Here is a 26,007-nt window from a genome sequence, read left to right on the forward strand (position 1 = left end):
AATTCCCTATTCATAACCCTGGGACTATGAGCTCCAGCCTGGCTCATTCTTACACATCAGCATCGTCGGCATAGAGACCCTTGTCAGGAAGTCAGGGCCTTTGCGGGAGCCCCCATCTCCTGGCTGATTGTCGGGGTCTTCATCACCACCTTTTAGGGGTCACCGTGGGAGAGTCGCGTCCTTTGAGAAGGGGAAGGGGAGCTTCTAACCGCCACCCCCCCCAGCTCCCTCTGCCCTTCCCGCCCTGGCTCGGCCAAGACTGGACCAACTGGGGAGGGGACCAGGCCAGGGGTGCCCACGCTCCCCCTCCCTGTCCTTCCCAGGCCAGGGCCGCACCGGGGCCCCCCAGTTGGGTCGGCAGAGGAATTCAAAGCCAAGACTCGGTTTAATGAGAGCCGCAGCTGTGGCCCCAGGCAGCCCCCCCAAGGGGTTCGCGGGCCCTGGCTGGGGGGCTCCCACAGACGGCCCCGCCCCCAAGGAGCTTCCCTCCCCCACGCCCGCCCGGACAGAGTGTCCAAGTGGAGAGGGGGTCACGGTCAGAGGCGGGGATTCACGGTTAAGGGGGGGCGGGGTCACGGCGAGAGAATCTGAGGGCAGGGCCGAGGTGATGCGGAGGCGGCGGGGTCACGGTCATGGGAGGCGGGGTCACGGGGCCCAAACTACGGGAAGTCAGATCGAGAGGGGCCGGGGTCACGGAGAAGGGCGGCAGCCTGACCTGGGGGGCGGGGCCGGGAGGCCGACGGGGGCGGGGCGGAGAGCGCGGGGGCGGGGCCGGGAGGCCGGCGGCGGGGGCGGGGCCGGGGCGGAGAGCGTGGGGGCGGGGCCGAGAGGGCGGCGGGCGCGGGGGCGGGGCGGCGGGCGCGGGGGCGGGGCGGGCTCCCGGAAGGTGAGCCTCCGCGGGCGCTCGGAGGGGGGGCGGACACGTGACGAGGAGAGGGGGGGGGGCCCCCACCCCCGGCCTGGGTCACGATCGGGGGCTCGGCCGCGTACGGAGGGCCGGCGTCCGGGCTCGGGTCCGGCGGGGCGCCGCGGCCCAGGCCCGAGGGCCAAGGTCGAGGCCGCGGGACGTGGGGCCGCAGGAACATGCCGCGGGGCGGGGCCGGCCGGCCGCGGGGCGGGGGAGGGCGGAGGCCCGGAGAGCCAATCCCGGCCGGGACTACGAGTCCCAGAGGGCCGTGCGTCCGAGAGCGCCGCGCGAGTGGGCATGCGCCGACGCGGGGCGGGGCGGGCCGCGCGGCGCGCCGGGGGCGGGCCCGGGGAGTCGCCTTGGCAACCGGCCCGCGTCCGTGCGGCCCGGCCTTGGGCTGGGCACCGGGGCCGGCGCGGCGGCGGGCGGCCCGGGCTGTGCGTGCGGGGCGGGCCGGGGGCGGGGCGTGCGTGCGGGGCGGGCCGAGCCGGGCCCGAGGCTTGCGGAGCGGAGCCGGCGCCATGCGCAGGGCCGAGCGCAGGGCCGCGCCGGGCCCGGGGCCGCGGGGCGAGGCCTCGCCGGAAGGGCCGCCGGCCGAGCCCGGGCCCGGGGCCGCGGGCCGCCGGAGCACCGAGTCCGAGGTGTACGACGACGGCACCAACACCTTCTTCTGGTGAGCGGCGCGTGCGCAGAGGGCGCGCGCCCCGGCCCCTCCCCCACGCCGCTGCCCCCCCCCCCAGCCTCGCCCACCCCGCCTCCCCCCTGACCCCTGGTGGACCCCCGAGGAGACCCGCGTGGCGTGACCTGGCAGTCTGCGCGCGTGCCGGGCCCCGTGGGACAAAGGCCGGCCCGGGCCCCGGGAAGAGCGGGGGGTCCTGGAGGAGCCCCCCGGGGAGAGCCGCGGGGGGAGGGGGGAGGCCGGGGCCGGGCCGGCAAGGTCAGGGGCACGGACTGGCCAGGGCGGAGGGGGCAGGGCGCGAAGGGCCCCAATGCCAAGAGCAACACTCGGGAGGCGGTCCGGGATGTGAGCCCGGGCAGACGCGGCCTGCAGGGGGGAACCCGAGAAGGGCAGACCCCCGCGGGGGTGAAATGGGGGGGCTCCGATGCAGCCCAGGCAGGAAGCCCGGCCACGCGGTGGCCCTCGGGCCACAGGTGCCCCCTCTCGGCTAACTACGTGGGGATGATGACAAAGACTCAGCCTTTTTAGAGCGCTTTAGTGTTTTCAAAATGCTTTACGTATAGTTTTGTTTTTTTTAGTTTTGCTTTTGCAAGGCAGTGGGGTTAGGGACTGGCCCACGGCCACACAGGTCATTAGGAAGTGTCTGACTGACTCCAGGGCCCCAGCCGCCCCTGCATATATTTAATTGGCTCCCCACCTCAGCCCGGGGAAGTTGAGCCTGTTCTGATTCCCATTTTACAGCTAGGGAAACCTTGGCACAGAGTGGTAAAAGGTCGTACCCAGGATCCCGGCGCTTGTGTCGGAAGCTACATTCCGTGGCCCTCCTCAACCGCCTTTCCTGTCCTCGTCTTTCCTCCTCTGTGCCCTGCTGTGCCGCCTCAGGCGTACCCAGAGCCGTGCCGAGGCCCCAAGGAGCTGGCAGCTGCCCTGGGGCTGTTGGGTGCTCAGGACAGCCTTGAGCTCCTACTTGTTTTGTGATGGCCAACTGAGCTTCCTTGGTGATCTGCAGAGACCCAAAGCAGATGGTCAGGCTCCATTCTGCTGCCCTCCTCGCCCCATGGGCACAAGGGACCCCCTCTGACTTTCCTCATCTCCTCCCCCACTCTTCTTGGCCCCAGCTCCAGCGAGCCTCGGTCCTTTCAGCAGCTCGTACACATGGGAGTCCTCTTTTAATCTGCAGCCGTGCCTCCCTCCAGGCCCTCACTACTCCCTCCTGGGATCTCCCCTTCCCAGTCACCCTCCATTGTGCTCCCCAAAGCTGTTTTCCTGAAGCGTGGTCTGAACAGGAGGCTCCCGGAGGCTGGGCCCTCCCCACCTCAGGCATCCGGGGCCTCTGTACTAGGCTGAGCAGCGTCTGTGGCGGGGTACTGTTGTTTGCTGCAGACAGGAGGTGCCCCATAATGCTTTTTGGATGACAGAACTGTGGGCCAGCCAAGGGGAGAGACTCGTGGACCCTCAAATCATTGACTGAGGATGTCCACCTTGACTTTGAAGAGCCACGTAGCGTTGCTGCCACCATGCCTTCCACTTGAAGCAGGGGCCTCTTTTTTTATACTCATTCCCGCTGGGGAGGGAACAGGGCTTGGCCAGCTGTTGGGGCAGAGCCAGTGATCCCACAAAGGTCTTCTGAGAGATGGCAAGCTGCCCCACACTCCCTGGAAGCCTTCCTGAAGGAACTAGACATGGTGGTCTCCACGGTCTCGTGACTTCTGAGTCGTGACCCTGAGTTCACTGCCCACTCCTATATCTGGCTTCAGCGACTGTTGGACTCTTCAGAGCCCTGAAAGCCAGACCCGGCAGACAGTTTGAGAGTCCTGCCTCTCCTGGGATAGGTGGTCCCTCCTGGACTGGACCATGGAGGGAGAAGAAACCTCACTCTCCTTTCCAGAGGGCTTTTGTGATGACTTAGCAAAACCTAACTACATAACCCTGGACCCGATGCAGGGCGCCGCTACTCTCCCCTCAGGAGTTTGGAGGAAGAGGCAGCTTCCATCTGGGGGGGCGCCAGGAGGCTGTTAGGCAAAGGTGACCCACAGCCAGATTGTAGAGGAGGGGGTTATCTTTTCTCTGAGCAGGGTTAGAGGAAGATTATTTTTAGAGTAGTGAGGGCTGAAACCTGAGGCAAGAAGACCCAGGTATGAGTGGACAGGAAGGGGGTAGGGAGGCATGGGCTACCTGCAGGAGGGCAGGGTCTTGGCCAACAGATAGCTGGAGATGCTAAGTGAACAAGAGGGGCTTGTGAGGAGGGTTGAGGTGGCCCTTGCACCTTCCCCTTTGAGCTTTCAGCCAGGGGGACCCAGTAGGCATTCCTGTCTGGCTCCATGCCCTCTTATACTTTGTTCCTCGGGGTCCCTGAGGCCTCTAGCATTGCTGGTGAGAGACATGTTCACCTTCTCCCTCTCTGGAGGAACTTGAGTAAGCCAGCTCAGTACTATCTGGGCATCTATCTTGTCTGTGGATATTGGGCTTCTGGGGCCCAGCTCTCACCAGCCTAGGAGGGATGTGAGTGAGGGACAATGGGCAAGGAGGCTCAACTTTTTCTCTGCCAAGAAGAAGGAATGGCCTTGACTCCTGAGCAGGCCCCCAGAAGGTGGGCAGCAAGTCCATGATCTTTGGAAGATGGCCAGGAGGGGGACCTAGCTGAAGGAGGCATCCTGAGGGTTCTGCCACATTGTCCTCAGGACCCACAGCTCAGCCCAGCCTCATGTCCAGGCCTGGAAGTGGGGGGGGGGCAGACAGTGTGAAACCAAGGACTCCCGGCTCAACCAAGCAGTGTGAGTGGCCAATACCCAGGCTGCCATTTGAGGTAGAGTTGATCTGACCTGGTGGATGGTAGTGAGAGAAACTGAGTGGCCATACTGGGAAGGATTAGGGTCCAGAGAGGGATGGGCTCACTGACTAAATCTCCCCTCTCTTCACACTCACCCAGCACTTTGTCAGGAACTGATCTGGAGGCTTTGGTGGCCAGAAACACTCTGGCCTATTTCAAAGTCATCTTTTTGTCTAGAATCTCCCAGCATGTCCTACAGTCCAGAAAGCTTTAGTTTTGTGTGGTGACTGAATACTTGGCTCAGCATTTTGTGAGTTTTCCTCCTTCCCCTTCCCCTTTCCCTTTGCCTTCCCTCTCCCCCCAACTTCTCCCCTTCCCTTCTTTCTCCTCCTTCCTCCCCCTCTCTCTTGCTCATGTTGGAAGCCATTCATGATCTAAGCTCACAGAATACAACCTGCCCACTCTCTCTTCCTTGGGGTCCCTGCTGCCTACTGCCAGCCCCATCTGCTTTGCTCCTAGGCCCAGGAAGTTAGCAGGCCCAGGAGGATTTTCCTACACTTTGGCTATCTGGTGACCTTGGGCTCCAAATGTGTCTTTGGGATCTGGGAGGAAGCCTCCTAGGCTTGTCCCTGTGTGCATTGGCACAGGCATGGCACTCGCAGGTGTAGGCTTGAGTTTTTTGGAAGTTCTTAGGGGAGAGAATCTGGAGGCCCTGCCTTTGTGGCCAATCAGCTGGTGCCCCCAGAACCTGGGGCCTGCTTGGTTCTGCTTCCTCCTCCCAGCTAACCTTGGACTGGTTGAACTGGAAGGGAAGCCTTCAGAGCTCTTACTCCCTTAGGCCAGAATCTGGCTTTTTTCTGGGTAAGAAGTCACCAGCTGGGACAGTTAGGTAGTGCAATGGACAGAGCACTAGCCCTGGGTTCAGAAGGACCCAAGTTCAAATCCAACCTCAGACACTTCGTAATTAACATAGCTGTGTGACCTTGAGCAAGTCACTCAATCCCATTGCCTTGCAAAAACCCTAGAAAGTGTAGATACTCTTTGAAAAGTTAATGGATTTTTATTATGAACACAGAACCCCCAAAAATAAGCATTTCCATATTTTTAGCAGAGCACAAAGAGAAGATTGCCAAGAAGCCAGTCCCATCCAGAGGGCCTCATAAGGATGCAGCCAGCTCTGTGGCTCCTTCCATAGCATCCATCCTTCTCTTGGGTGCAGCTCCCATTTTTCCCTCTGGCCCTTTCTTTTGTTGGCATTCCTGTTGCTTATCCCTCCCCTTTCTCCTCCCCTACCCTCCCACCCAGTCCTTCAGTTAAAAGCCTGGAAAACAAAACCCTCTTGTAATGCCTGGCCCAGTGGTCAGCAGCATCTTCTCCCCCATCCCCCTTACCTTATGATGATGTGGTTGATCTCCTGGGGGGTTTCCAGCAGAGGGCTTTGGAGCCCCTGGACATCTGAGTGATGCCCACAGCACTGGCACCCAGGATTTCTCAGGCACTCTCGGGGCTTTCCTGGCAGTGGGGGCCCTCTGGACACAGGGTCTTCTGGACCACTTGGAATCCTGTTTCTGGTTAGGCTGGAGCACCGAGGGTTGGGTTTGCCTGCTGTTCCTTCCTTGGCCTGGTCTGAATTTCAGGTTTCTGCTGGTGTAGGGGCGTGGGCCCTGGGTGCTCAGCTTTCCTTCCCTGGGTAGATTCTCCAGTGCCTGCCTCTCACTGCCCTCTCCAGATGTAAGCACTCATGGATGGGTTTCTGGGGTCAGAGTCCAAATTTCCAGGGGTTATCTCCACCTGGTGTCTGCAAATTCCCAAGGAGTTGCAGGAAAGATTGGGGGGAGGGACTTTTAGGTGTTTCATTGGCTTCCTTTATAAATGCTTATGTTTCACGTTATACATTTAAAAGCAACATTCTGAGAAGGGGGTCTCTGAGCTTCACCAGAATGCCAGGGGGACCCAGATAAGGTTTGGAAGCCCCACCTTCCTGAGAGGGTCAAGGATCCAAAGTCCTCTCTGCCTCTAAAAGGTGAAGCTAGTGTTAAAATCCATTTGTGGTGTGTTCTCCCCCTCACCTCTCCCTACCTATTGAAAAGAATTAGTTATTGAACCTTGGGCCCAGTCAGCAGAGTCAAGAAAAATGAACCCCCACATTGGCCACACGTGAGTCCAGAGAGTTGAGATAGCCTTCTCCAGCTGTCTTCTAGAATCCTGGGGGATCGCTGCATTGAGCAAGCAGGCTCAAGTCACTAAGCATTTATTGACTGCCCCCATGCCCTCACATTTCCAAGTGAAAGGAGGAAGGGAGAGATCCTCACCCAAACTCCCCAATTATGCCCCCCCCTCCTCGAACCTTGCCTTCTCATGGGGCAGACTCTTCCTAGCCCTGCTCATCTGCCTTTTTCGGTTTGGGTCTTACTTTATGTCCTCCCCACTTTCAGTAAGCTCTGGGGGTTCCCTGTTACCTTCAGGGTCAAATAGGAGCTACTCTTCCTAGCTGTCCCCTTCTGCCCCCTGTGTACTTCGGGTCAGACTTCTTTGATTTTCCATCCCATTTTAGCCTGTCCACAGTATGTCTTCCCCACAAGCCTGGTTCCTTCCCAAGGGCAGGGCTGACCTTTGCCTCCCTATCCTTTGCATAGCATGGTGCCAAACACATGGCCTGCATGATGGGGAGGTGTGGGTCTGGGGGAGCAGCCCCTTGGGTCTGAGGCTCAGCTCAGAACTCCAGTCCAGGTGAGAAGAGGAGCCCAGAAGTCCCTGCAAGACCTGGTCAAAGGGGGTGAAAGCAGCCAGTTTTTGTGACTGTTCCCATTTTCCATGTGTTTCAGGAGAGCCCATACCTTAACTGTCTTGTTCATCCTCACCTGTGCCCTTGGCTACGTGACCCTACTAGAAGAGACTCCTCAGGATACTGCCTACAACACCAAAAGGTAACCCCAGCCTCCTGGGTCCCTGGACAGGGGTTTCCTACAAGGGTGCCAGAAGTAGGGGCTCTCCAGGGCTGTTTAAGGGAGGTGTCTGCACGTGCTGGGATGTGCTTCTGTTTCAGTGAGTGAGGGGTTCATCAAAATGCTTCCAAAGGATCTCAGGCTGGTGGGAGGGGAGAAAAGGGCAGCAGGGGAAGGGAGGCTGGTCTTAGTGGTCTTGAAATGGAATGGATTGCAATCCTTTCTCTGATTTTGCTTTCCCTGGGTTAGGTATCCAAACCATTTTTGTATCACCGAAAGAATGGTAGAACTCAGTGCCTATTATTTCATACAGTTTATATAGTGTAGATGTTCTTTAAATGTTTTCTAGAATTTTCTTGTCAATCCATCTAGTGGTGAGTTTCTTTTCTTAGGGAGCTCATATTTGACTTGTTTGATTTCTCTTTCTAAGTTAGGGTCTTTTCTCCTCTTCTGTTAATCTGGGCAGTGTATATTTTTGTAAATAAATCACCCATTTCAGTTAAATTGTTGATATTTTTGGCAGATAATTGGGCAAAATAGTTTTTAGTAATTGCTTTAATTTGTTCTTCATTAGTTGTGCATTTATTCTTTGCACTTTTGATATTGGTGATTTGGTTTTCTTGTTTAAAAATCAACTTAGCCAGTTGTTTATTTTTCTTTCAAAAATCAGTCTCTAGTTTTACTTATTGGTTTAATGATTTTTTGATTCAGTTTTATTAATCTTGCCTTTTATTTTTCTGGATTTCTATCATGATGTTTAATTGGGAGAGTTTTATTTTTCTATTTTTCTCATTTGTTTAGTTGTATGCCCCATTTGTTTATTTATTCCTTCTCTTTTTTTTTAATTGATACATTTAGAGATGAGCATTTTCAATTTGGGGGCTATTGTCTCGTTGTCATGATCTTTAATGTCATTATTGATTGTTTCTTGTTTTTGTTTTTTGATGAGGCAATGGGTTAGTTGACTTGCCCAAGGTCATGCAGATAGTGCATTATCAAGTATCTGAGGCTGGATTTGAACTTAGGTCCTCCTGGCTCCAGAGCCAGTGCTCATACCACTGTGCCATCTCAATGCCGCATTGATTGTTTCTGTGATTTGTTCATTGACCTACTCTTTCTTTAGGGTTAGGTTATTTAGTTTCTAATTAACTTTTTATATGTGTTTCAACACCCTTTTTTGAAAGTAATTTTTTCATTGCATCATGATCAGAAAAAGATATATTTAATAATCTTGCTTTTCTAAATTTCTCTGTAAGGTTTATATATCTTGATACTTGGTCAATTTTTGTAAAGGCACTGTGCACACAGAAATAGGTATGTTTCTTTCTGTTCCTGTACAGTATTCTCCAAAGGTCAATTATTTTCTAAAATCACTTTTTAAACATTTTATTCAATTCCTTTTCTTTTTTTATTTTGTTTAGATTTAGCTAGGTCTGAGAGAGATAAATTGAGGTCCCCCACTAGGATAACTTTACTGTCTTTTTTCTCCTGTAACTCATTTTTGATTTGCTATAAGAAGTTATATCTCTGCCTCTGGCCTAGCTTTGGCACTCCTCGGCCTTTGGTGGGTTGGAGGGATTGGGGGCTCACTCCTAGTGAGGCTGAAAGGGTCTTCCAAGAGGCTTAGGAGCCTTCTGTTCACAGTCTCAACTTGTGTTAAGCATGAAGACCCCACAAGCCAGGGTCCACCATGGACAGGCAAACTGTCCTCTCCCTTTCATATCAGAGTCTCTAGTAAAAGTGTGCATGTAAAGACAACCTTCTGGGTTCTTTGGGGGAGGGGGCCCTTTTCAGCTTCTTGGGGTCAAGTATGATAGGCTAAAATCAAGGGGTTCCCTGGTAGTTGGAAGTCTGATTGAACATACCCAGGCAGGGTGAGGGCTGTGGTGGATGAAAGCTCTTGGTGATTTCTCTGCCCCTTCCCCAAGCACAGGGGAGCTTTTAGGGACCTGCTGGAGACCAAGGGACTGAGAGAACTACTGTGCCTTCTGCTTTGCCCAGTAACCCCAAGATGTTGGGGACACTGAGACCCAGCTGGTCAATGTCTGAGGCTGGATTTGAACTGGGGTCTTCATGACTTGAGACCCAGGACAAGCCAGCGTGGGACTCAGCTCTCCTCTCCTGTCGTAGGGGATGTGGTGGGGGTGGCACTCAGATCCCAGAGGACTGGTGGCACAGGCACTGAAGGGCTCTTTGCTCTTTGTCCTCAGAGGGGTCGTGGCCAGCATCTTGGTTTTCTTGTGCTTTGGAGTCACACAGGCCAAAGATGGACCGTTCTCCAGACCTCATCCAGGTAACTTGCCATCTGTTTTGGATTTATTGCTTTGGCCTTGAGGGTGTCTGTTGGTGACTGGGGACACGAGACTGCCTGCCCCAAAGAGCCCCTGGGGTAGTGACCTGGGCCTCTCCAGTGTGGGCAGGGAGCTGGCCCCCATTCAGTGGAGTGTGAGGTCTCTGGGGGAAGCAAGCAGCTGTCGATGGCCACTACATGGGGACTGGGTGCCCTCGGAGGAGAGGAGAGGGTTTGGTGCCCACTGTGGCTCCAGGGGATGCTGGGTAAGGTTCTGTAAAGGCCTGGGAACATTGGCCATGGTGGGGAGGGGAGAGGCAATTGAGGGGGTTCCTGGCCCAACCTGGAGGGAGCACAAAGTTCATGCATCTGGTGAAGGTGTGCCTTGCCCCACAACTGTGCTTCTGCTTTTCTCTGCAAAGTGTTCCCACATCTCTCCAAGGAAGACTTGGGAGTCTTCCGTCTGGTGGCCCAGGCAGCCATAGCCCCTGCATTTTGGATACCCAGTAGCCTTTGTTCTCACTCTTCTTTTTCCTTGATCTCTTTATGATTTTGGATGCTGATGATCCATCTCTTCTCCTGAAACCTCTCTTCTTTGAGTTTTTAGGATATCACCTCCCTCCTTTCTCCTGGTCTCCCTCCTCCCTTCTGCTTGCTCCTCCTCAGTCTCCTTTGCTGAATCCTGCTCCAGATCTCGTAGCTGTAGGTGCCTCTCAGGTTCAGGACCCTCTGCTCTTTTCCCTCTAAACTTCACTTGGTGACCTCATCAGCTCCCTGCTGATGACCTTTCCTGACCCAAGCTCTATGCAGGCCTCCAATCCCACATCTCCAGTTCCCTTTTAGACCTCCAACCAGACATCCAGCAGACATCTGAAATGTGTCCAAAACAGACTTCATGACCTGAACCACCATCTCCCCCTGCCAGCCTTGGAGTTGTCCCAGGCTCCTGACTGCCATGCCCAGCCAGCGGGCACCAGAGCTTGTGGCTTTCACCCTTGCGGTCTCTTGGGGTTCACCCTCGCCACTGTCTCTTCTCAATCTCCTCTGGTCCCACTTCAGCTCTGCACCTCCCCAATAAGCCCGCTTCTCTCCTCTGACTCTGCCCCCACCCTGGTGCAGGCCCTCATCACCTCACACCTGAACCATTACAATAACTGTTGGAGGGTCTGCCTACCTTCCATTCCCTCCTCCATTCAGCTGCCAAAGTGATCTTCCTTGAACATAGGTCTGACTGTGAGGACACACTACTCAGTAACCTCCAGTTATCACCTCCAGGATCAAAGGCAAAAGACTGCTGGGCATTCAGAGCCCTTCATCCCCAGACGCCCTCCCTTCTCCATCTTCTTCCACCATATCCCTTCAGGTCATCATCTTCTGTCTCTTAGGCTGTTCCCCGTGCCTGGAATGCTCTCCCTTTTCCTCTCTGTTCCTTGGCTTCTCTGGCTCCCTTAAAGTCCCAGTTCAAATCTCCCCTGCTCCTGGAAACTTTCCCTGAGCCTTCCCACTATGAATTGTTTCCAATTTTATTGCAATATTTGATAAATAATTTTACACTATTTATTTGGAAAAGGTGATGTGATGTGAGCTAGACTGTAATCATTGAAATGGGTGTGGGCCAGGTTAGAGAAGTTGACTTTGCAGGAGGTCCCCAGTGGAGGGACTTAGGACTCTGTGCTTGGCCAAAGCCAGATGGTGATTGGTCAGTAATGGGATCAAGACCCAGATAGGCTCATCCCACTTCAGGGGGATGTCATGCTGATGGTGATCCCACAATGAAAGACAAGGGTCGGAGACACACAAAGAACATTGGACTGGATCAGAGAAGATGAAGTTCAGTAGGGATAAATAAACATTGCTTGAATTTCACAGGATTAGACAAGTGTTGGATAAAAATTGGGGGTCTGATCAGCATCTTTGCCAGACACTAGGCCAAGCAGACCGTGCAGACTGCATCCTGTACCCTCCTAAGGACTGTGTCAGTTTTGAGATGGGGTGTTGATCAGTTAAGGAGGACACACGGGGGACTAGCCAAGTCCACCTCAGCAGGAGGATCTGGGGAACACAATGGAGGTGCTGTCATGTACTTTGAGGCAGAGAACCAGTTGATCTCAGTTGGGTCATCCAGGGAAGAGCTGGGATCAAAAAGAGGCTGAGGAAATAGATCCAGTTAAAGACCCCCCCCCCACAAAAAAAAACATATTCCTCAAAGGGTGATGAGCTCCTTGCTTGGAGGGGTGCGAGTGAAGCTTAGACGTCATCAGGCTGGCCATGACGGGGCCTGGGGGGGGGGGGAGCAGAACTGCTTTGGAGCAGTGCAAATCAAAGGGAAGATTTGTTTAGGAAGGGACCCCCTCCTTGATGACTGCAGCAGCGCCAGGCATCAGGTTTAGTGAAAGACAGGGCAGGAGTAGGCTCAGGAACCATGTAGAGGGGAAATGACCCCTTCTCTAGTTTGCTCCTCGCGGAAGTGCAGAGTCCATTTGAATGCAGACTCCTTTGGCCTTGCCGGAAGGAAAGCCAGCAGTGAGGGTTCTCTAGAGTCACAGCGTCCTACCTAGAGCTGCCTTTGGCACTTCCCATGTTCTGACCGGGCCTCTGGACCTTGCCCTAGACGGGCCTTGAAATCCCTGCAAACGGCGACCTGCATCTGTCCTTCCTGAGGGTGATGGGGGATGCCAGTGCCTTCAGCTGCCCTTCCTCTGGAGTGGGCGTATGGCTGCCACTCAGGGCTGCTTCTACTGTGACCTTGGGGAACTGTGTCCATGTCTGCCTGGGAAGGCCTTTCCCTGCCTCCCCTGCCCTCTGAGGGTGTGTGCCCTTGCCCTTGGACTCCCTGGTTTTAGGGGGCACAAGGCAGTATCATGGCTGCCTGAACTGAGGCAAAAGGCCCAGCAGGTACATGGAGGGAAGTGAAGCCTTGGGCAATGCCAGATTTGCTGGAGAAGGCATCCTGGGAAGTTGGGCATCCTTTCAGGCTGGTGGGTCCCAGGTCTGCCCGGGGTGGCCCCTGGAGCAGGTAAGAATAGAAGCCAATACCTGCTGCTCTTTTCTGTGTCCTTATAGCTTACTGGAGGTTCTGGCTGTGCGTCAGTGTTGTCTACGAACTCTTCCTCATCTTCATCCTCTTCCAGGTAAGCCACTTTGTCATTGCTGTGCTGAGCACAGCCTCTGGGGGGGCTGGGGTGGTGTCTTCCCTTCCCCCATCTCAAAGTCAGAGGAGGGTAGCAGTCCCAGCCATAGTGTGGCAGAGGGGACTGGCCACCCTATTTCCTCAGGTGGTATGTACCTGTTAGCTTAGGTAACCATCTTAAAGTGCCTCCTCCTCAACTAATACTTCAGACCTGAAGGAGAGTCCTGGAAGTAGACACTTGTCTCACCTGGCAAAGAAATTGGGGCGTCTGTAACACAAGCCTCAGATCTCAACAGAAAGAGATCCACCTTAGGTAGCTGGGGAGGCCTGGGCTGCCCTGCACGGAGCTCTCTAGTGAGTGGAAGGCGAACCTGGGGATCCTGAGGCCCTTCCTCCTGAGAAGAGAAAGTTGTACCCCTGGGGCTGGCATCTGGTCCCTCACCCCTGCCAGGTCTGTCTGAGAGTCCCCCTCCTCTCCTTCATTTCTGGAGTGAAGGAAGTGTTCTGGTCAGCATACAATTAGAGAAGATTTGGTCTCCTGAGCTTTCTCCTGAGATGACGCTTTGCATGTGAATCCTATTCCTTGCCCTTCAGTCACTTACCCTTTGGGGCTGACCCCTTTGGGTGGCTTCACTCCTCCCCTCCCTTTCCTTTCCCTCTCACTCTCCCCCTCTCCCCTTTTTCTTTCCTCGCCCCCTTTCTCTCCCCATTTTCCTCTGTCTCTCTTTCCCCCTCCCCTTTTCCTTTCCCTCTCCCTTTTCCCCTTTTCTTCTCTCCTTTCTCTCTTTCCCCTCACTCTTTTCCTTTTCCTCTCATTCTTTCCCTCCCTCTCCCCCTCCTCAGGGGTTATCTGAAACAAAGGTGTTAGGAATGAGTTTTCCACTTTGAGCCTCAGGTTTAGCCTTAACACCTGGCCCTTGACTATGGGGTCACTTCTTCCTTTTGGGGGGGAGCACTCAGATACACAAGATTGGTTCTTCACCCCATGTGACTCATGCTCCATGGGGAGACTTGTGAAACTCTGGCCCAGAGAATCCCTGTGTGTTCAGAATCGGAATCCAGGTCATCCAGCCCTGGGTGTAAATGCATCTGATGGAGGCTGTGCTGACACTTTGGGGGTGAGAGGCAGGTAGGGGCTGATGGCAGCAGCTGAGAGAGACAGAGACACAGACACAGGAGAGAGGGAGAGGAGTCTCCTGCGGAGAGGATAGTGGGGGGTTGAGTGGGTCAGAAGCCAGAGAGGTGGAGGGCCTGTCAAAGGCAAAGGGAGGCAGAGAGGACAGGCCTGGATGTGCTTGTGGACAGGAGAGATGGTGCTGTGGGCAGGGAGGGAGGCAGGGAGATCTGCAGGGTTGGGACCTGGAGTCAGACTTGAGAAGTTGCCCCTTCCCTACTTCTCCCCTTCGCTCAGTCTTGGGGGGTCTTCCAGAGCACAGCTCCCTGGCTTCGGCAGTTCCTGGCCTGTGCCCTCCCTCCTCTTCTCCAGGGTGTCTTCCCTTGTGATGCCAGTCTCTCTAAGGAGATCTTGGGCCATTCCAAGCCACCTCCCCGTTTTCCACAAACCCCTGCCCTGGTGCTCTCTGGGTGACCTTTGGCCTTGCCTACAACACGATCTCCAACCACTTCTGGGCCATCCCACCGCCGTGGCCCTGGTGGCCGTCCTTGTCTCTGGAGCTTCCTCTTGTTATTGGTCTTCTTGCCTTTCCCGTGTTTACTTTGGAGAGCAAGAAGCATCCAGTTGACGTAGAATCCTTGTGCCTGGCTGGCATGGGGGGGGTGAAGCTTGGTCTCCTCCATCTTTCTGCTCCCTCTCAGCCCTCTGCCTGTCTTCTTATCTTCTTGGCAGCCCCCAGCCCTCCTGTTGCCCTTTCCCCCCATCATCCCTCTGCAGAGGATTTCTTGTGACTCACAGGGCCAGCCTGCAATCTGCTGGGGTGGGGGGCAGGCTCCCTGGTGTCTCGCTGATCCGCTCTCTTCCGGCATGAAGCCTCTTCACAATGACCTCTGTCTGTGGCCCCTGCTCTGGTCGGGCCAGACGTGGGAATACCCAGACCTCAGAAAGCCAGGGCTTTCCTCTGGGGTGCTTGCTGCAGTCTGTGGGGGACAGCTTGCCAGTGTGAGGCCTCTGCCATTCACAAACAAGGTCAGACTCCGGCCTGAGCTCCAGGAGCTTTTGAAACAGGGCAGTTGTATGCAAGGGGTCGTGAAGGGGTGAGTGGCTTCCCAGAGATTCTAGGAAGCAAACCCCTCGAGAAGGGGCCGCTTGGGAAAGTCTCGGCTTCATCTCCAGAATTAGACTGAGCTAGATGGTTGCTACGGGCCCTCCCCTGCCACTCCTCTGAGGCCCAAGAGACCCTGCAGCCCACCGAATGGGGGAACACCACCCAAGATGGGATGCCTGCTGAACGTGAAGATGTGCGAGGCCCGGCAGAGGGATGGCCGTGGCTTGGTGAGCAGCCCCAGATGCTCCAAGTAGAGGAGAAGATGGTTGACTGGGCATGGAGATGCCCCTGCCCTTTGACCCAGAGGTGCATCACTAGGGAGGTCATGGATCAAGAGCCAGGCCTTTTGTGGAAGCCAGTGGAGAGATTCCTAGGATGGAGCAAGGCTGGCAAGATGCCGAAGGACCGAAGGAAAGCCCGGGCCCTCCCTATTCCGGAGATGGTGCGCAGCAGCTGCCTTTGGCAGTTGCTTGGTTAGTTTGGTGGGCAGAGTTGTTTTCTCTTGATCCTAGGGGCTGGCTTGGGAGGGAGGCGCAGGCGCTGTAGAAACCTGACCCACCAATAAAGAGCGGTCATGGGGCTTTTCTCTTGGTCTCTTCCAGTCTGTGGCGTGCCCGGCAGCGAAGGCAGCAACGCTCCCGCGTCAGTCTGGCACCCGGAGACGCCGTCTCTGAAGGGCTCGGGGGGCCTGAAGGCTGCTGGCCAGGGTGAGGCAGGAAGCAGGCATCCCCGGGCATGGGAAGGGCCAGAGGCAGGAGGAAGAGGCCTCGGGCACCGCGCCGACCTGTCTCAGAGGGAGGCAGGCTCCCCAGGATAGGAAGTGTCCAGGGCTGAGTTCAAGTGCCCTGGGAGAGATTTAGAACCGAAACTGGAGGGGAGGGAGGCATCCCTTGGGGAGGCTTTGTGAATGGGGTGGGGTCAGCCCACTGGAACTGATGGGAGGTGGAGAAGGACCCTCGTTCCAAGATCCACGTAACGGGAGAGACCAGGGAACTCCAACAGGGAGAAGGAACCACCCTGGGTCCGGTGGTGGAGAGTGAGTGGGGCGTGGAGCAGAGCTGGCCAGAGAGAACATTGACCCCAAGGCACATGAGATATGCAGCATTTATTAAGCACTTATGTGTGCAGAGGCCAGAGGGACAAATCAGAGCTCCCATTGCAGCCTGAGAAAGGTAAGGCCCAGCGGTCCCAAGGGCCCGGCCACCCCTTCTGTGTTGCTCTGGGCAGAGCCGCGCTGGTGGATGTCACAGAAGAAGTCCCCAGAGGCTGTGGGCACCACCCTACAGGCAGGCGTTCATGCTTTGTCCCGGGTCGTCTTCTCTTGGGGAACTCGCCCGTGACTGGCACCTTCGATCCAGTTGGTCCTGCCCCACGAGGCACCTGGATGTCAGAACCTTGACCTATTCTTGCGTCTTGCCTCTTCCTCATGATGTGACCACCAGGCATATGCTGACCACCAAGTCAGACAACAAACTCCCATTCGGGCAGGTGCAGAGAGCCCTGCACGCGCGTGCGCGCACACACACACACACACACACACACACACACACACACACACAACCCTTTGTGTCCACTTGGGCACTCACAGGGATACCCGCATTGCCAGGAGTCTCACCAGGCCCTTTGCCACACCAGGTGGGCAGCCAGGTCCTGGACCTTGGTGCCAGTGTAAGAAATGAGAGCCCAAATTGGAACACAGTGCATATCGTCAAAAGAGAGGAAGCGGTTGCCCCCCACCACCTGGTTTAGCCAGGGTCATCTGTCCACATGAAGGTCACAGTGAAACTAGAGCCAAAGATCGCACCTGGAAGTGGACACCAAGAATGAGGCCGGTCCTCTGGACAGAGATGTCTGCCCAGCTGCGTCTTGTGATCCTTCAAGGGAATGACGGTGGCAGCTTCTGACCCAGGACTCGAGGCCCCCACGGCCCTGCCTTCCAATGGGGCGGCCCCTTCCCTTCCCAGCGTCTGCTCCCTTGTGTGCGTGCGCCCGCCTGTCTCCCCCTGGGGCTAGGCTCTGGACGGCCCACTATGTGGCTTCCCCTGCTGTCTTGGCCAGATGACCCAGGTTCCCAGGGGCTTCCGTACTTGTGCCCTAAGACATCTCCCCCAATGCCGTGCCCCTTGGGGCCCAGAATTGAGAGTTCTCCCTTCCTCACCCCCTGCCCAGCTCCAGGCAGCCCTGGGATGCTGGTGAGCTGGAGGGAGAAGCTACAACTCCCTCCAGGCAGGAAGGGGCATTTCTGCCCATACCCTGAATGGACCTGTCGCCACTCATCCCAGGGTCTCCCTTGGAGAAGGGACTGGTGGACGTCTCAGCACTGATCCTCAGGAAATGACCCTGTTGGATTTGGGGGAGGGGGATAGAAATCAACGGCATCGAATAAGGGTGGAGGGAGCATACTTCCTGGGAAGACCCCTGGTTTAACTGCAGCTCTGGCATCACGGGCATCTGCCCTTTCCAGCTCCGGGCCCCGGGAGGCATTGCACAGGCAAGGAGTCCAAGCCCCCGGGTGGGGAGGCCAACCTGGGGAAGGGGCCGAGCTCTGTGGGATGCCCCCTGGGAGCTGTCCGCAGAGCCGGTTCCCCTTGATCTTGCAGACAGTGCATGATGGAAGGCAGTTTTTGAAGTACATTGACCCTAAACTGGGCGTCCCCTTGCCAGAGCGAGACTATGGAGGAAACTGCCTCATTTATGACCCGGACAACAAGACAGACCCATTTCACAACATCTGGGTAAGGCTTGGGGGAGGGCTCTGAGGCGCCGCCTCATTCGACATTTGAGGTATCTAGCCAGATTGGAACTCAGGACTTGCAACATCCAGTGGTAGTGAGGTAGCTGTCACTAGGGGTCTTTTGTGAGGGCTAGCACACAGGAGTGGAACTGGAGGTGAGAGCCCCTCAGGCATGGCAGGGACTCCCCTGGAGGACCACAAATGCTCTCCTCTTTATCCTTAGGACAAACTGGATGGATTTGTTCCTGCTCATTTCCTTGGCTGGTACTTGAAGGTATGACCAGGATGTGGAGGAGGCCGAGGAGAGGCTGGCGGGGGGGGGGCGGGTCTGGAGGAGAGGAGGGAGTGTGGAAACGGGGAGGACCCTTGCGAGAGGCAGCCTCCAGGGGCATCTTGGTCCAGGCAGTTGACAGGCACTCTCTCTGTTAGACTGGGAGGAGGAGGAGGAACCCCAGGAGGCTGAGTGCCAGGCTCCCCCTCTGCCTTGTGCCCACAGACTCTGATGATTCGGGACTGGTGGATGTGCATGATCATCAGCGTGATGTTTGAATTCTTAGAATACAGCCTGGAGCACCAGCTGCCCAACTTCAGCGAGTGCTGGTGGGATCACGTAGGTAGTTGGCCCCCAGGCCTGGCTTCCACACTCCCTAAGGATGTGGGTACGAGGGAGCTCGGCTCTCATTTGGCAGGGATTTGGCTGTGAGCCGTGCTTCGAGCACCAGTGTTTGGACTCTGCCGGGACTCCAGCCTGGGGAGAAGCCCCTGGGGTGCTGCAGGAGGGCAGTGTGTGGTTGTGTGAGTCTGTGTAACTGGTGAATGTAATGTGTACGTGACTTGTGAGAGAGAGAGAGAGAGTGAGTGTGTGTGTGTGTGTGTGTGTGTGTGACAGAGACAGGCAGTGTGTGAAGCCTCCGTGTGACTGTTGTGAGTACGTTGTGTGTGATTGTGGGTGTGTGTGTTTGTGTGAGAGAGAGAGACAGAGAGAGAAGGGGGAGGGGGGAACAGATGGGGTGGAGGCCCCCCCCCCCGTGCTTTTTCATTGGGGGCTGGGTCCCCCAGACGGTCTGGCTCTGACCCTGGTCTCTTTCCAGTGGATAATGGACGTGCTCTTGTGTAACGGGCTGGGCATCTACTGTGGCATGAAGACCCTGGGCTGGCTGTCTCTGAAGACCTACAAGTGGCAGGGCCTCTGGAACATCCCCACCTACAAGTAGGTGTCAGGAGGAGGGACCGGGCTAAAGTACAGCTGAGAGCTCACACACTAGGACTGTCAGCTTCCAGAAGGCCGGCCTTACTGGGCTAGAGACCAAACGTGGGGGCCTGGGGGAGTCAAGGGCAAGTTAGGGGCAACTTGAAGGCTGAGCAGAGTAAGATGGGCAGGGGGGAGGAAGGCGGATTGAAGGAGTGGTGATGAGGGTCCAGGTCATGTGAGAGGTGAGTGCTGTGGGTCTGAGTTCCAATGCTGCCTTTTCACACTTAGTATACCCTGGACAAATGATCCTCAAGCCTCTCTCTGTTCCTCCTGTCTAGACTTGACCTTTAGGGGGATGAGGAAGGGTGGGATGGCAAGGAGGGCAGGGATTCTGGGGGGTGGGGTAGGGCAGGATGTCTTGGAGTCTTCCCAGTGGTGGACAGAGGGCTTGACCCTTCTTGTCTGGTTGTTCACCTCTTGGCCTCAGTTATTTGTCTGTGAGATGGGGATAAGAGCTGTCCCCATCTCACACAGCTGTGTTGAGGAATTCATGTCATGTGCTTTGCAAACCTTACATCACTATATCAAAACTAACTATACTAACTATATAACTATTTAACAAAATACAACAATACGGACTTAATTGTTTTTTAAATTACTTTTTTTTTTTCAATTAATGAAAAGCTGCCTTCTCTCCTACCTATTCCCTGCCCCACTCCCCCCCCCCCCCCCCATGAGACTCTCTGCTCTCTTGCTTCTGGCCATCCCAAACTCCTGAAAGACAAGGCCAGGTCTTGTTGTGCCTAGCCATGTGTGGGGCCTGATAGGGCACCATCTCATGCCTTTGACCCCTGGTCCCCAATGCTTGGGTTACCCAAACCTTCATCCGGGATTTGATGCAAAGGCTACTTTTTTTCCCCATTACTGCCACTCTTCTTTCCCTGCCCTCCTCCTAATTTTAAATACAGTCTGAACAAGATTTTATTTACAAGATGCTTCATGATAATCCTGTGAGCTTGGGGTTGTCATGACCCCCATTTCACAAGGAGGAATTAGGGCTAAGAGTTATTTTGTGCCAGCTGGTCAGGATTTGGCCCATTTCCAGTGTCCATGTTCACAACCCTGGGTACAAGCAGCCAGCAAGAAATACATTTCCTAAATAATAGAGGCAGAGATGGCATTGGACCAGGAGGAAAACAACTTAGATGAAAAAGAGAAGCATCACAAACTAGACAGTCATAGTAATAATGACAGAGAAAACCTTTCACGAAGTACCTCATTTATGCTTTCAAATAGTACTTATCATAAGCATAGAAAGAGCTTTAGGGGCGGCTAGGTGGCTCAGTGGATAAAGCACCAGCCTTGGAGTCAGGAGTACCTGGGTTCAAATCCGGTCTCAGACATTTAATAATGACCTAGCTGTGTGGCCTTGGGCAAGCCACTTAACCCCATTTGCCTTGCCAAAAAAAAAAAACCTAGGAAAAAAAAAGAAAGAGCTTTTAAAAAACAGGATAAAAAGAGTGGCAAGGAAAAGTCCACAAGTTGCCTGACCTCTGCCAATTTCTCCCAGAAATAGCATTAAATCATGCCTCTTCACTGGGCCGACAAAAAAGAGGTGTGAAGCAGTTTTCCAATTTTAGGTAACTTAGAAGGAAAGCTTGAGTGACTAGGCAGGCCAGCAGGAGGCTCGACCACAGCACAGATTAGCGAGCAAGGCCTCCTTGAACACCTGGCACCACATCTGGAACCACTCCAGCTCAGTGGGCAAGCCCCTGGCCCCTAATGCCCCTGAGGTTTGGGACAATGCCTCCTGTATCCCTGGAGCAGAGTTCAACTTTAAAAATCATGAAATAGATTTTTTAAAAAATGAGCAAAAAAGCCAAAGAACCTTGACCATAGAAAACTACTATGGCAACAGAACATTCAAACATAAACTCAGAAGAGTACGACAATGACAAAATGTCTAGTGAAGCCTCAAAGGGGAAGATGAAGTAGTCTCAAATCTAAAAAGCTTTCTTAGAAGAGCTCAAAAAGGATTTAAAACATCAATTAAGAGAAGTAGGAAAAAATGGGAAAAAAAGAATTAGAGGTATGCAAGAGAGAATCAACAACTTGGAAAAGGAAAGAAAAATTAAAGAAAACATCTTTTTTTTCCAATTGATATTTTAGTTTTCAATTACATGTTATGAAAGGTTTTCAACATTCAGCCACATGCATATGTGTATTTTTAAGGTAAAGCAATCTCCTTCCACCCCTCCCCTCAGCAGCAGCCAGTCAAATGAATATTGCCCATCTACTTTTGTGTTTTACATGTTTACAGATTAGTCATTTTCAGTAGGAGGAATTAGGGTTAAGGGGAAAGAAAGAAAAACAGGAGATAGGAAAGAAAAACATAAGAGAAATTTTAAAAAAGTGAATGCAGTGTTCATTCAGATTCTATAGGGGTTTTTGTTTTGTTTTTCTTCCTCTGGATGGGGATAGCATTGTCCATAGTTGGTCTCCTAGCTCTCTCAACTGCTGAGAGCAGCTGCATCCATCAAGATTGATCAATTCACAGTGTTACTGTTAATGTGGACACTGTTCTCTTAGTTCTGCTCCCTTCACTCAGCATCAGATCCTGTAACTCATTCCATGCTTCTCTAGAGTCCCACCATTTATGGTTTCTTATAGAACAATAATATTCGATAGTATTCATGTACATAACTTGTTTAGCCATTCCCCAATGGATGGGCATCCCCAAATTTCCAGTTCTTTGCCACTACAAAAAGAGCTGCTATGAATATTTTGAAGCATGTAGGACTTTTCCCATTTTTTATGATTTCTTCTGGATATAGGCCTAGAGTTGGAATTGCTAGATCAAAGGGAATGATCAGTTTTATTGCTCTCTGGGTGTAATTCCATATTGCTATGCAGAAAGGTTGGATCTGTTCACAATTCCACCAACAATGCATCAATGTCCCATTCCTAGATTTGCATTTCTCTAATCAGTAATGATTTGTAGCATTTTTCATATGATTAGATATAGCTTTTATTTGTTCATTTGAAAAACTGTCTGTTCTTATCCTTTGATCATTTGTCAATTGGGGAATGACTTGAAACCTTATAAATTTGATGCAGCTCTCTGTATATTTTAGAAATGAGACCTTTTTCAGAACCTGTAGCTTACAAAAATTGTTTATCAAGGGGCGGCTAGGTGGCGTAGTGGATAAAGCACTGGCCTTGGAGTCAGGAGTACCTGGGTTCAAATCCGGTCTCAGACACTTAATAATTGCCTAGCTGTGTGGCCTTGGGCAAGCCACTTAACCCCATTTGCCTTGCAAAAACCTAAAAACAAAAAAATGTTTATCAGCTTTCTGTTAAGAAAACAATTACTGAAAAATAAAACTGATCAGATGGGCAAAAAATTTACTGGAGAAAACAAGTCCTTTTAAAAGTAGAATCAACCAAATAGAAAAGGTGTTACAAAAAGTAACTGAAGAAAATAATTCCTTAAAAAATAGGATTAGGCAAGTGGAAGCTTGTGACTGCATGTGATGTCAAAATTCAGTCAAAATCCAAAAAATAAAAAAAAGGTATAAAATAGCTCATTGAAAAATCAGCTGATTTGGGAAATAGATCTAGGAGTGGTAATTTAAGACTTATTGGACTACCCGAAAGCTAAGATAAAAAAAAGAGCCTAGACAACATCTTTCAAGAAATTATCAAGGAAAAGTTTTGCCTTAATGTTCAAGAACCAGAGGGTAATACAGTCATTGAAATAATCCACCAATCACCTCCTGATTCCAAAAGGAAAACACCAAGGAATATTCTAGCCAAATTCCAATATGATCAGGTCAGGGAGGAAAACCTATAGGCAGTCAGAAAGAAACAATTCATTACGGAATATAATACTCTGGAAGTCAAAGGAGCTTGAAATGCAACCCCAAATCAACTACTCAGCAAAATTGACCGTAATCTTTCAGGAAAAAAGATGAACATTCAGTGAAATAAGGGGTTTTCAAATTTTCCTGATCAAAAGATCAGAAAATTCAATCTTCAAATAAAAGATTCAAGGGAAGCATGAAAAGGTAAACAGGAAAAAAACACATTATTCAATAAGATTAAACTATTTATATCCCTATACAGGAAGTTGATACTGGTGACTCTTATGAATTGTGTCTCTATTGGGGCAGAAAGGAGGAGTGTACAGTGGTTATAAGTTGACCTTGATGTGATGATGTAAAAACAAAAGAACTGTATTGGGAGAAGAGGAAAGGGAGAGGTAGAATAGGATAGATTAAATCACATGAAAAGGTGGGAAAAACTATGATGGTAGAAAATTTTCTGAATCTCAAATTTGGCTCAAAGGGGGAATAGCAGAGACCTTGGTATAGAAATTGGTCCTGCCCTAGAGAGGAGTAGGAGGGTAAAGAGGAAACAGAAAGGAGCGAGGGAGGGCATATTGAGAGAAGCAAAACATTGGTGAGGGGTGTTGGGGGAAAGAGGAGAAATTCCTGAGCATGACTGTGAATGGGATAAACTTTCCCATAAAATAAAGCGGGCAGCAGAATGGAGTTAAAACCAGAACCCTATGATAGGAAACCCATTTGAAGCAGAGGTACAGAAGAAAGGTCAGAGGCTGGAGCAGAATGCCTCACATTTAGGTGTGCCCATCTAAATAGAGGCACTGTAAAGATGCAAGTCTCAGTCAACAGAGATGCCAGTCCTACAAAAATATGTATGGTTCTGAAGTTAACAGATGAAATGTTAGGCCAATGAAAATAGCACAATTCATTGGGAAAAACCAAGTAAAAGTGTAGGTCATTTGAAGTAGGAATGAAAGGAAAATAGCATTCCCAGATTTTATACTCTCCAGCCATAATTATTAAAATCACTTGGTGCTAGTGAAGGTAGATGTTTTGAACAGAGGAACCCTTGAAAAGCATTGCTGTCTTTATTCTCATTCTCCTAAGCTCTAGGGGCTTCCTATCTCTTATCCAGTCCAGTCCTGTCCCAGTCTATTTCCAGTTAGGGACAGTTGCTCATTTTTCTATATCAAGACCTGTTTGTCTCTTTGGCATAAGTGTAATGTGTTGAATGGCAGAAAGACATAACCAATGATAACATGTTGACACTGGAGAAGCCCCTGGATCCTCTGTCCCCTTTGGGGTACTCTGGATTATTGTCTCCTCCTTCAGGAGCTGCTTTCTGTTGGGCCTGGGCCTGCCCTTGATTTGGGGGTGTTCTGTGTTGCCTGTTTTTCCAGGGGAAAGATGAAGAGAATTGCCTTCCAGTTCACACCCTATAGCTGGGTGCGCTTTGAATGGAAGCCTGCCTCCAACCTGCGCCGGTGGTTGGGTGTCTGCGGCATCATCCTGGTTGTAAGACACTGGAGCCTTTGCCCACGCTGGGGGGTGGGGGGGTGTCTTCCAGACCTGGTCCATTCTTAGGCTGGGTCTCGCAGTTTCTCTTGGCAGAACTGAATACCTTCTACCTGAAGTTTGTGCTGTGGATGCCCCCAGAACATTACCTGGTTCTCCTTCGACTGGTCTTCTTTGTAAACGTTGGGGGTGTGGCGATGCGAGAGATCTACGACTTCATGGATGACCCGTAAGCATGGGGAGGGGCACACGACTTCTGTCTCTGAACTGAACTTGGTCTTGGTCTGCCCAGGATGGGTCATGTGTAAGAGTGGTGGGAGCCTAATATTGGAGACATCTGGGTCTGCCCTCCCCCACCCCGAGCCAGAGAAGGCCAGGGATGGGAGCTGTCAGGCCTTGGGAATGGCCAGAAGGTCAAGCCTTGGGGGGGGGGAGCAGTGAGTGGAGATCCCATGTTAAAGAAGACCAAGGGGGGGGAGACGTTAGCAGAGGACCCCAGGACAAAGAGGGTGGGGACCCTATATGGATGGATGGATGTATCCAACGGGCTCCCCAATGAGGGTGCTGCATTGGCCATCCCATTCAAAGCTGGCAGAACAAGAACAAGAACTGAGATCTCCATCTAAGCCAGCAGACCTAGGCCTTATGGGCCCTTAGCCCGGGACTTCTCACCCTTCCTGAGACTCAGGATCCTGGGCTTGGGGAGTGGCTCGCTCCTGGCCCCTGGGGTAATCGGGGAGGCCTTTCTGGAGGTGGCACCAGTGCCCTGGCTCTGCCCTCATGGCACTGAGTTTCTGGTCTCCATTGGGTCCAGGAAGTTTCATAAGAAGTTTGGCCAGCAGGCCTGGCTGGTGGCAGCCATCACGGCCACTGAGTTCCTGATCGTTGTGAAGTACGACCCCTACACGCTGACCCTGTCACTGCCCTTCTACGTGGCCCAGTGCTGGATCCTGGGCACTGTGCTCATCCTTACCTGGACCGTCTGGCGCTTCTTCCTGAGGTGAGCACCTGCCGGGGTGGGGGGGGGCCTGTCCCCAAGATGGTGGTAGACCCTGCCCTGAATTCTAGCCACTGTCTCTCCTTCTAGGGACATCACTTTACGTTACAAAGAGATCAGACGTCAGAAGCAGGAGAGCAGGTGTGACCCGGACCGAACCTCAACCGATGGCAGTGAAGGGCACTCTCCACTGCTGGAAGAACAGGACAGAGACGGGGAGCTGTGAGAAGCTGGACCTGGCCACCCTGGCACCTCTGCTGCACCCCGGCCTCCACCCTCCTTGAGACTACATGGGTGCCCAATCATCCATCCAGTCTTGGACCAGGGGCAATGGGGTGAGGTTCTGGAGGGGCAGCATATGCCCCAGGTGACAGAGATGATGGTGGTTTGGGGGCTCAGGGCAGCTTGGGCGGGCCCTAGCTGAGGAAGGGGGAGAAGAGAAGGGCCATTGGGCCCATCATCCTCTCCTGGTCACCCTCAGGCTACCCAGGCAACAGTGCCCAGGCAACTGAGGGCCACCTCTGCCCTCCCAGTCTGTTGAGAGAAGTGGGGCTTCCACTCAGTTCAGCTGCACCCCCAGGCGTTCCTGCTGGGCTGAAGGGAGGCCCCCCAAGGCTAACCTCCCACAATGGGGGCGCAGCCTACAGGAATAGGAGACCCAGCAGTCCAGTCTCTCAGGATCTGCCTTGAGTTATTTGTCTCCAGGCTGGGGAGGAGGGACTTGGCATTTCGCTTGCCCATCCAGAGGGGGTGGGGTGGGGGGCCAGGTTGGGCCTGGGTC

General features: G+C 53.2%; 1 protein-coding gene across 1 annotated transcript; it reads left to right on the plus strand.

Moving 5' to 3' along the window:
• Nucleotides 1–1,401: 1,401 nt before the first annotated feature.
• On the plus strand, nucleotides 1,402–25,997 carry PTDSS2 (phosphatidylserine synthase 2). The gene is made up of 12 exons (XM_074230694.1): nucleotides 1,402–1,580; nucleotides 7,182–7,283; nucleotides 9,512–9,594; nucleotides 12,655–12,722; nucleotides 17,544–17,678; nucleotides 17,901–17,951; nucleotides 18,174–18,287; nucleotides 18,769–18,887; nucleotides 24,115–24,229; nucleotides 24,313–24,458; nucleotides 25,044–25,229; nucleotides 25,317–25,997. Exons 1-12 carry the CDS (start codon nucleotides 1,429–1,431, stop codon nucleotides 25,450–25,452), a joined length of 1,407 nt encoding a protein of 468 aa, XP_074086795.1. The 5' UTR covers nucleotides 1,402–1,428; the 3' UTR covers nucleotides 25,453–25,997.
• Nucleotides 25,998–26,007: the final 10 nt, after the last annotated feature.

Source organism: Macrotis lagotis, chromosome 3, assembly GCF_037893015.1.
Source record: "Macrotis lagotis isolate mMagLag1 chromosome 3, bilby.v1.9.chrom.fasta, whole genome shotgun sequence".
In the NCBI taxonomy this organism is placed as follows: Eukaryota; Metazoa; Chordata; class Mammalia; order Peramelemorphia; family Peramelidae; genus Macrotis; species Macrotis lagotis.

Bases quoted from the DNA above. Each gene is read 5' to 3' on its own strand.
- PTDSS2 (XM_074230694.1), top strand. From the start codon at position 1,429: ATGCGCAGGGCCGAGCGCAGGGCCGCGCCGGGCCCGGGGCCGCGGGGC. The intron at 12,723-17,543 runs GTAAGCCACTTT...TTGATCTTGCAG, and splicing joins TCATCTTCATCCTCTTCCAG to ACAGTGCATGATGGAAGGCA. The intron at 25,230-25,316 runs GTGAGCACCTGC...CTCTCCTTCTAG, and splicing joins GTCTGGCGCTTCTTCCTGAG to GGACATCACTTTACGTTACA.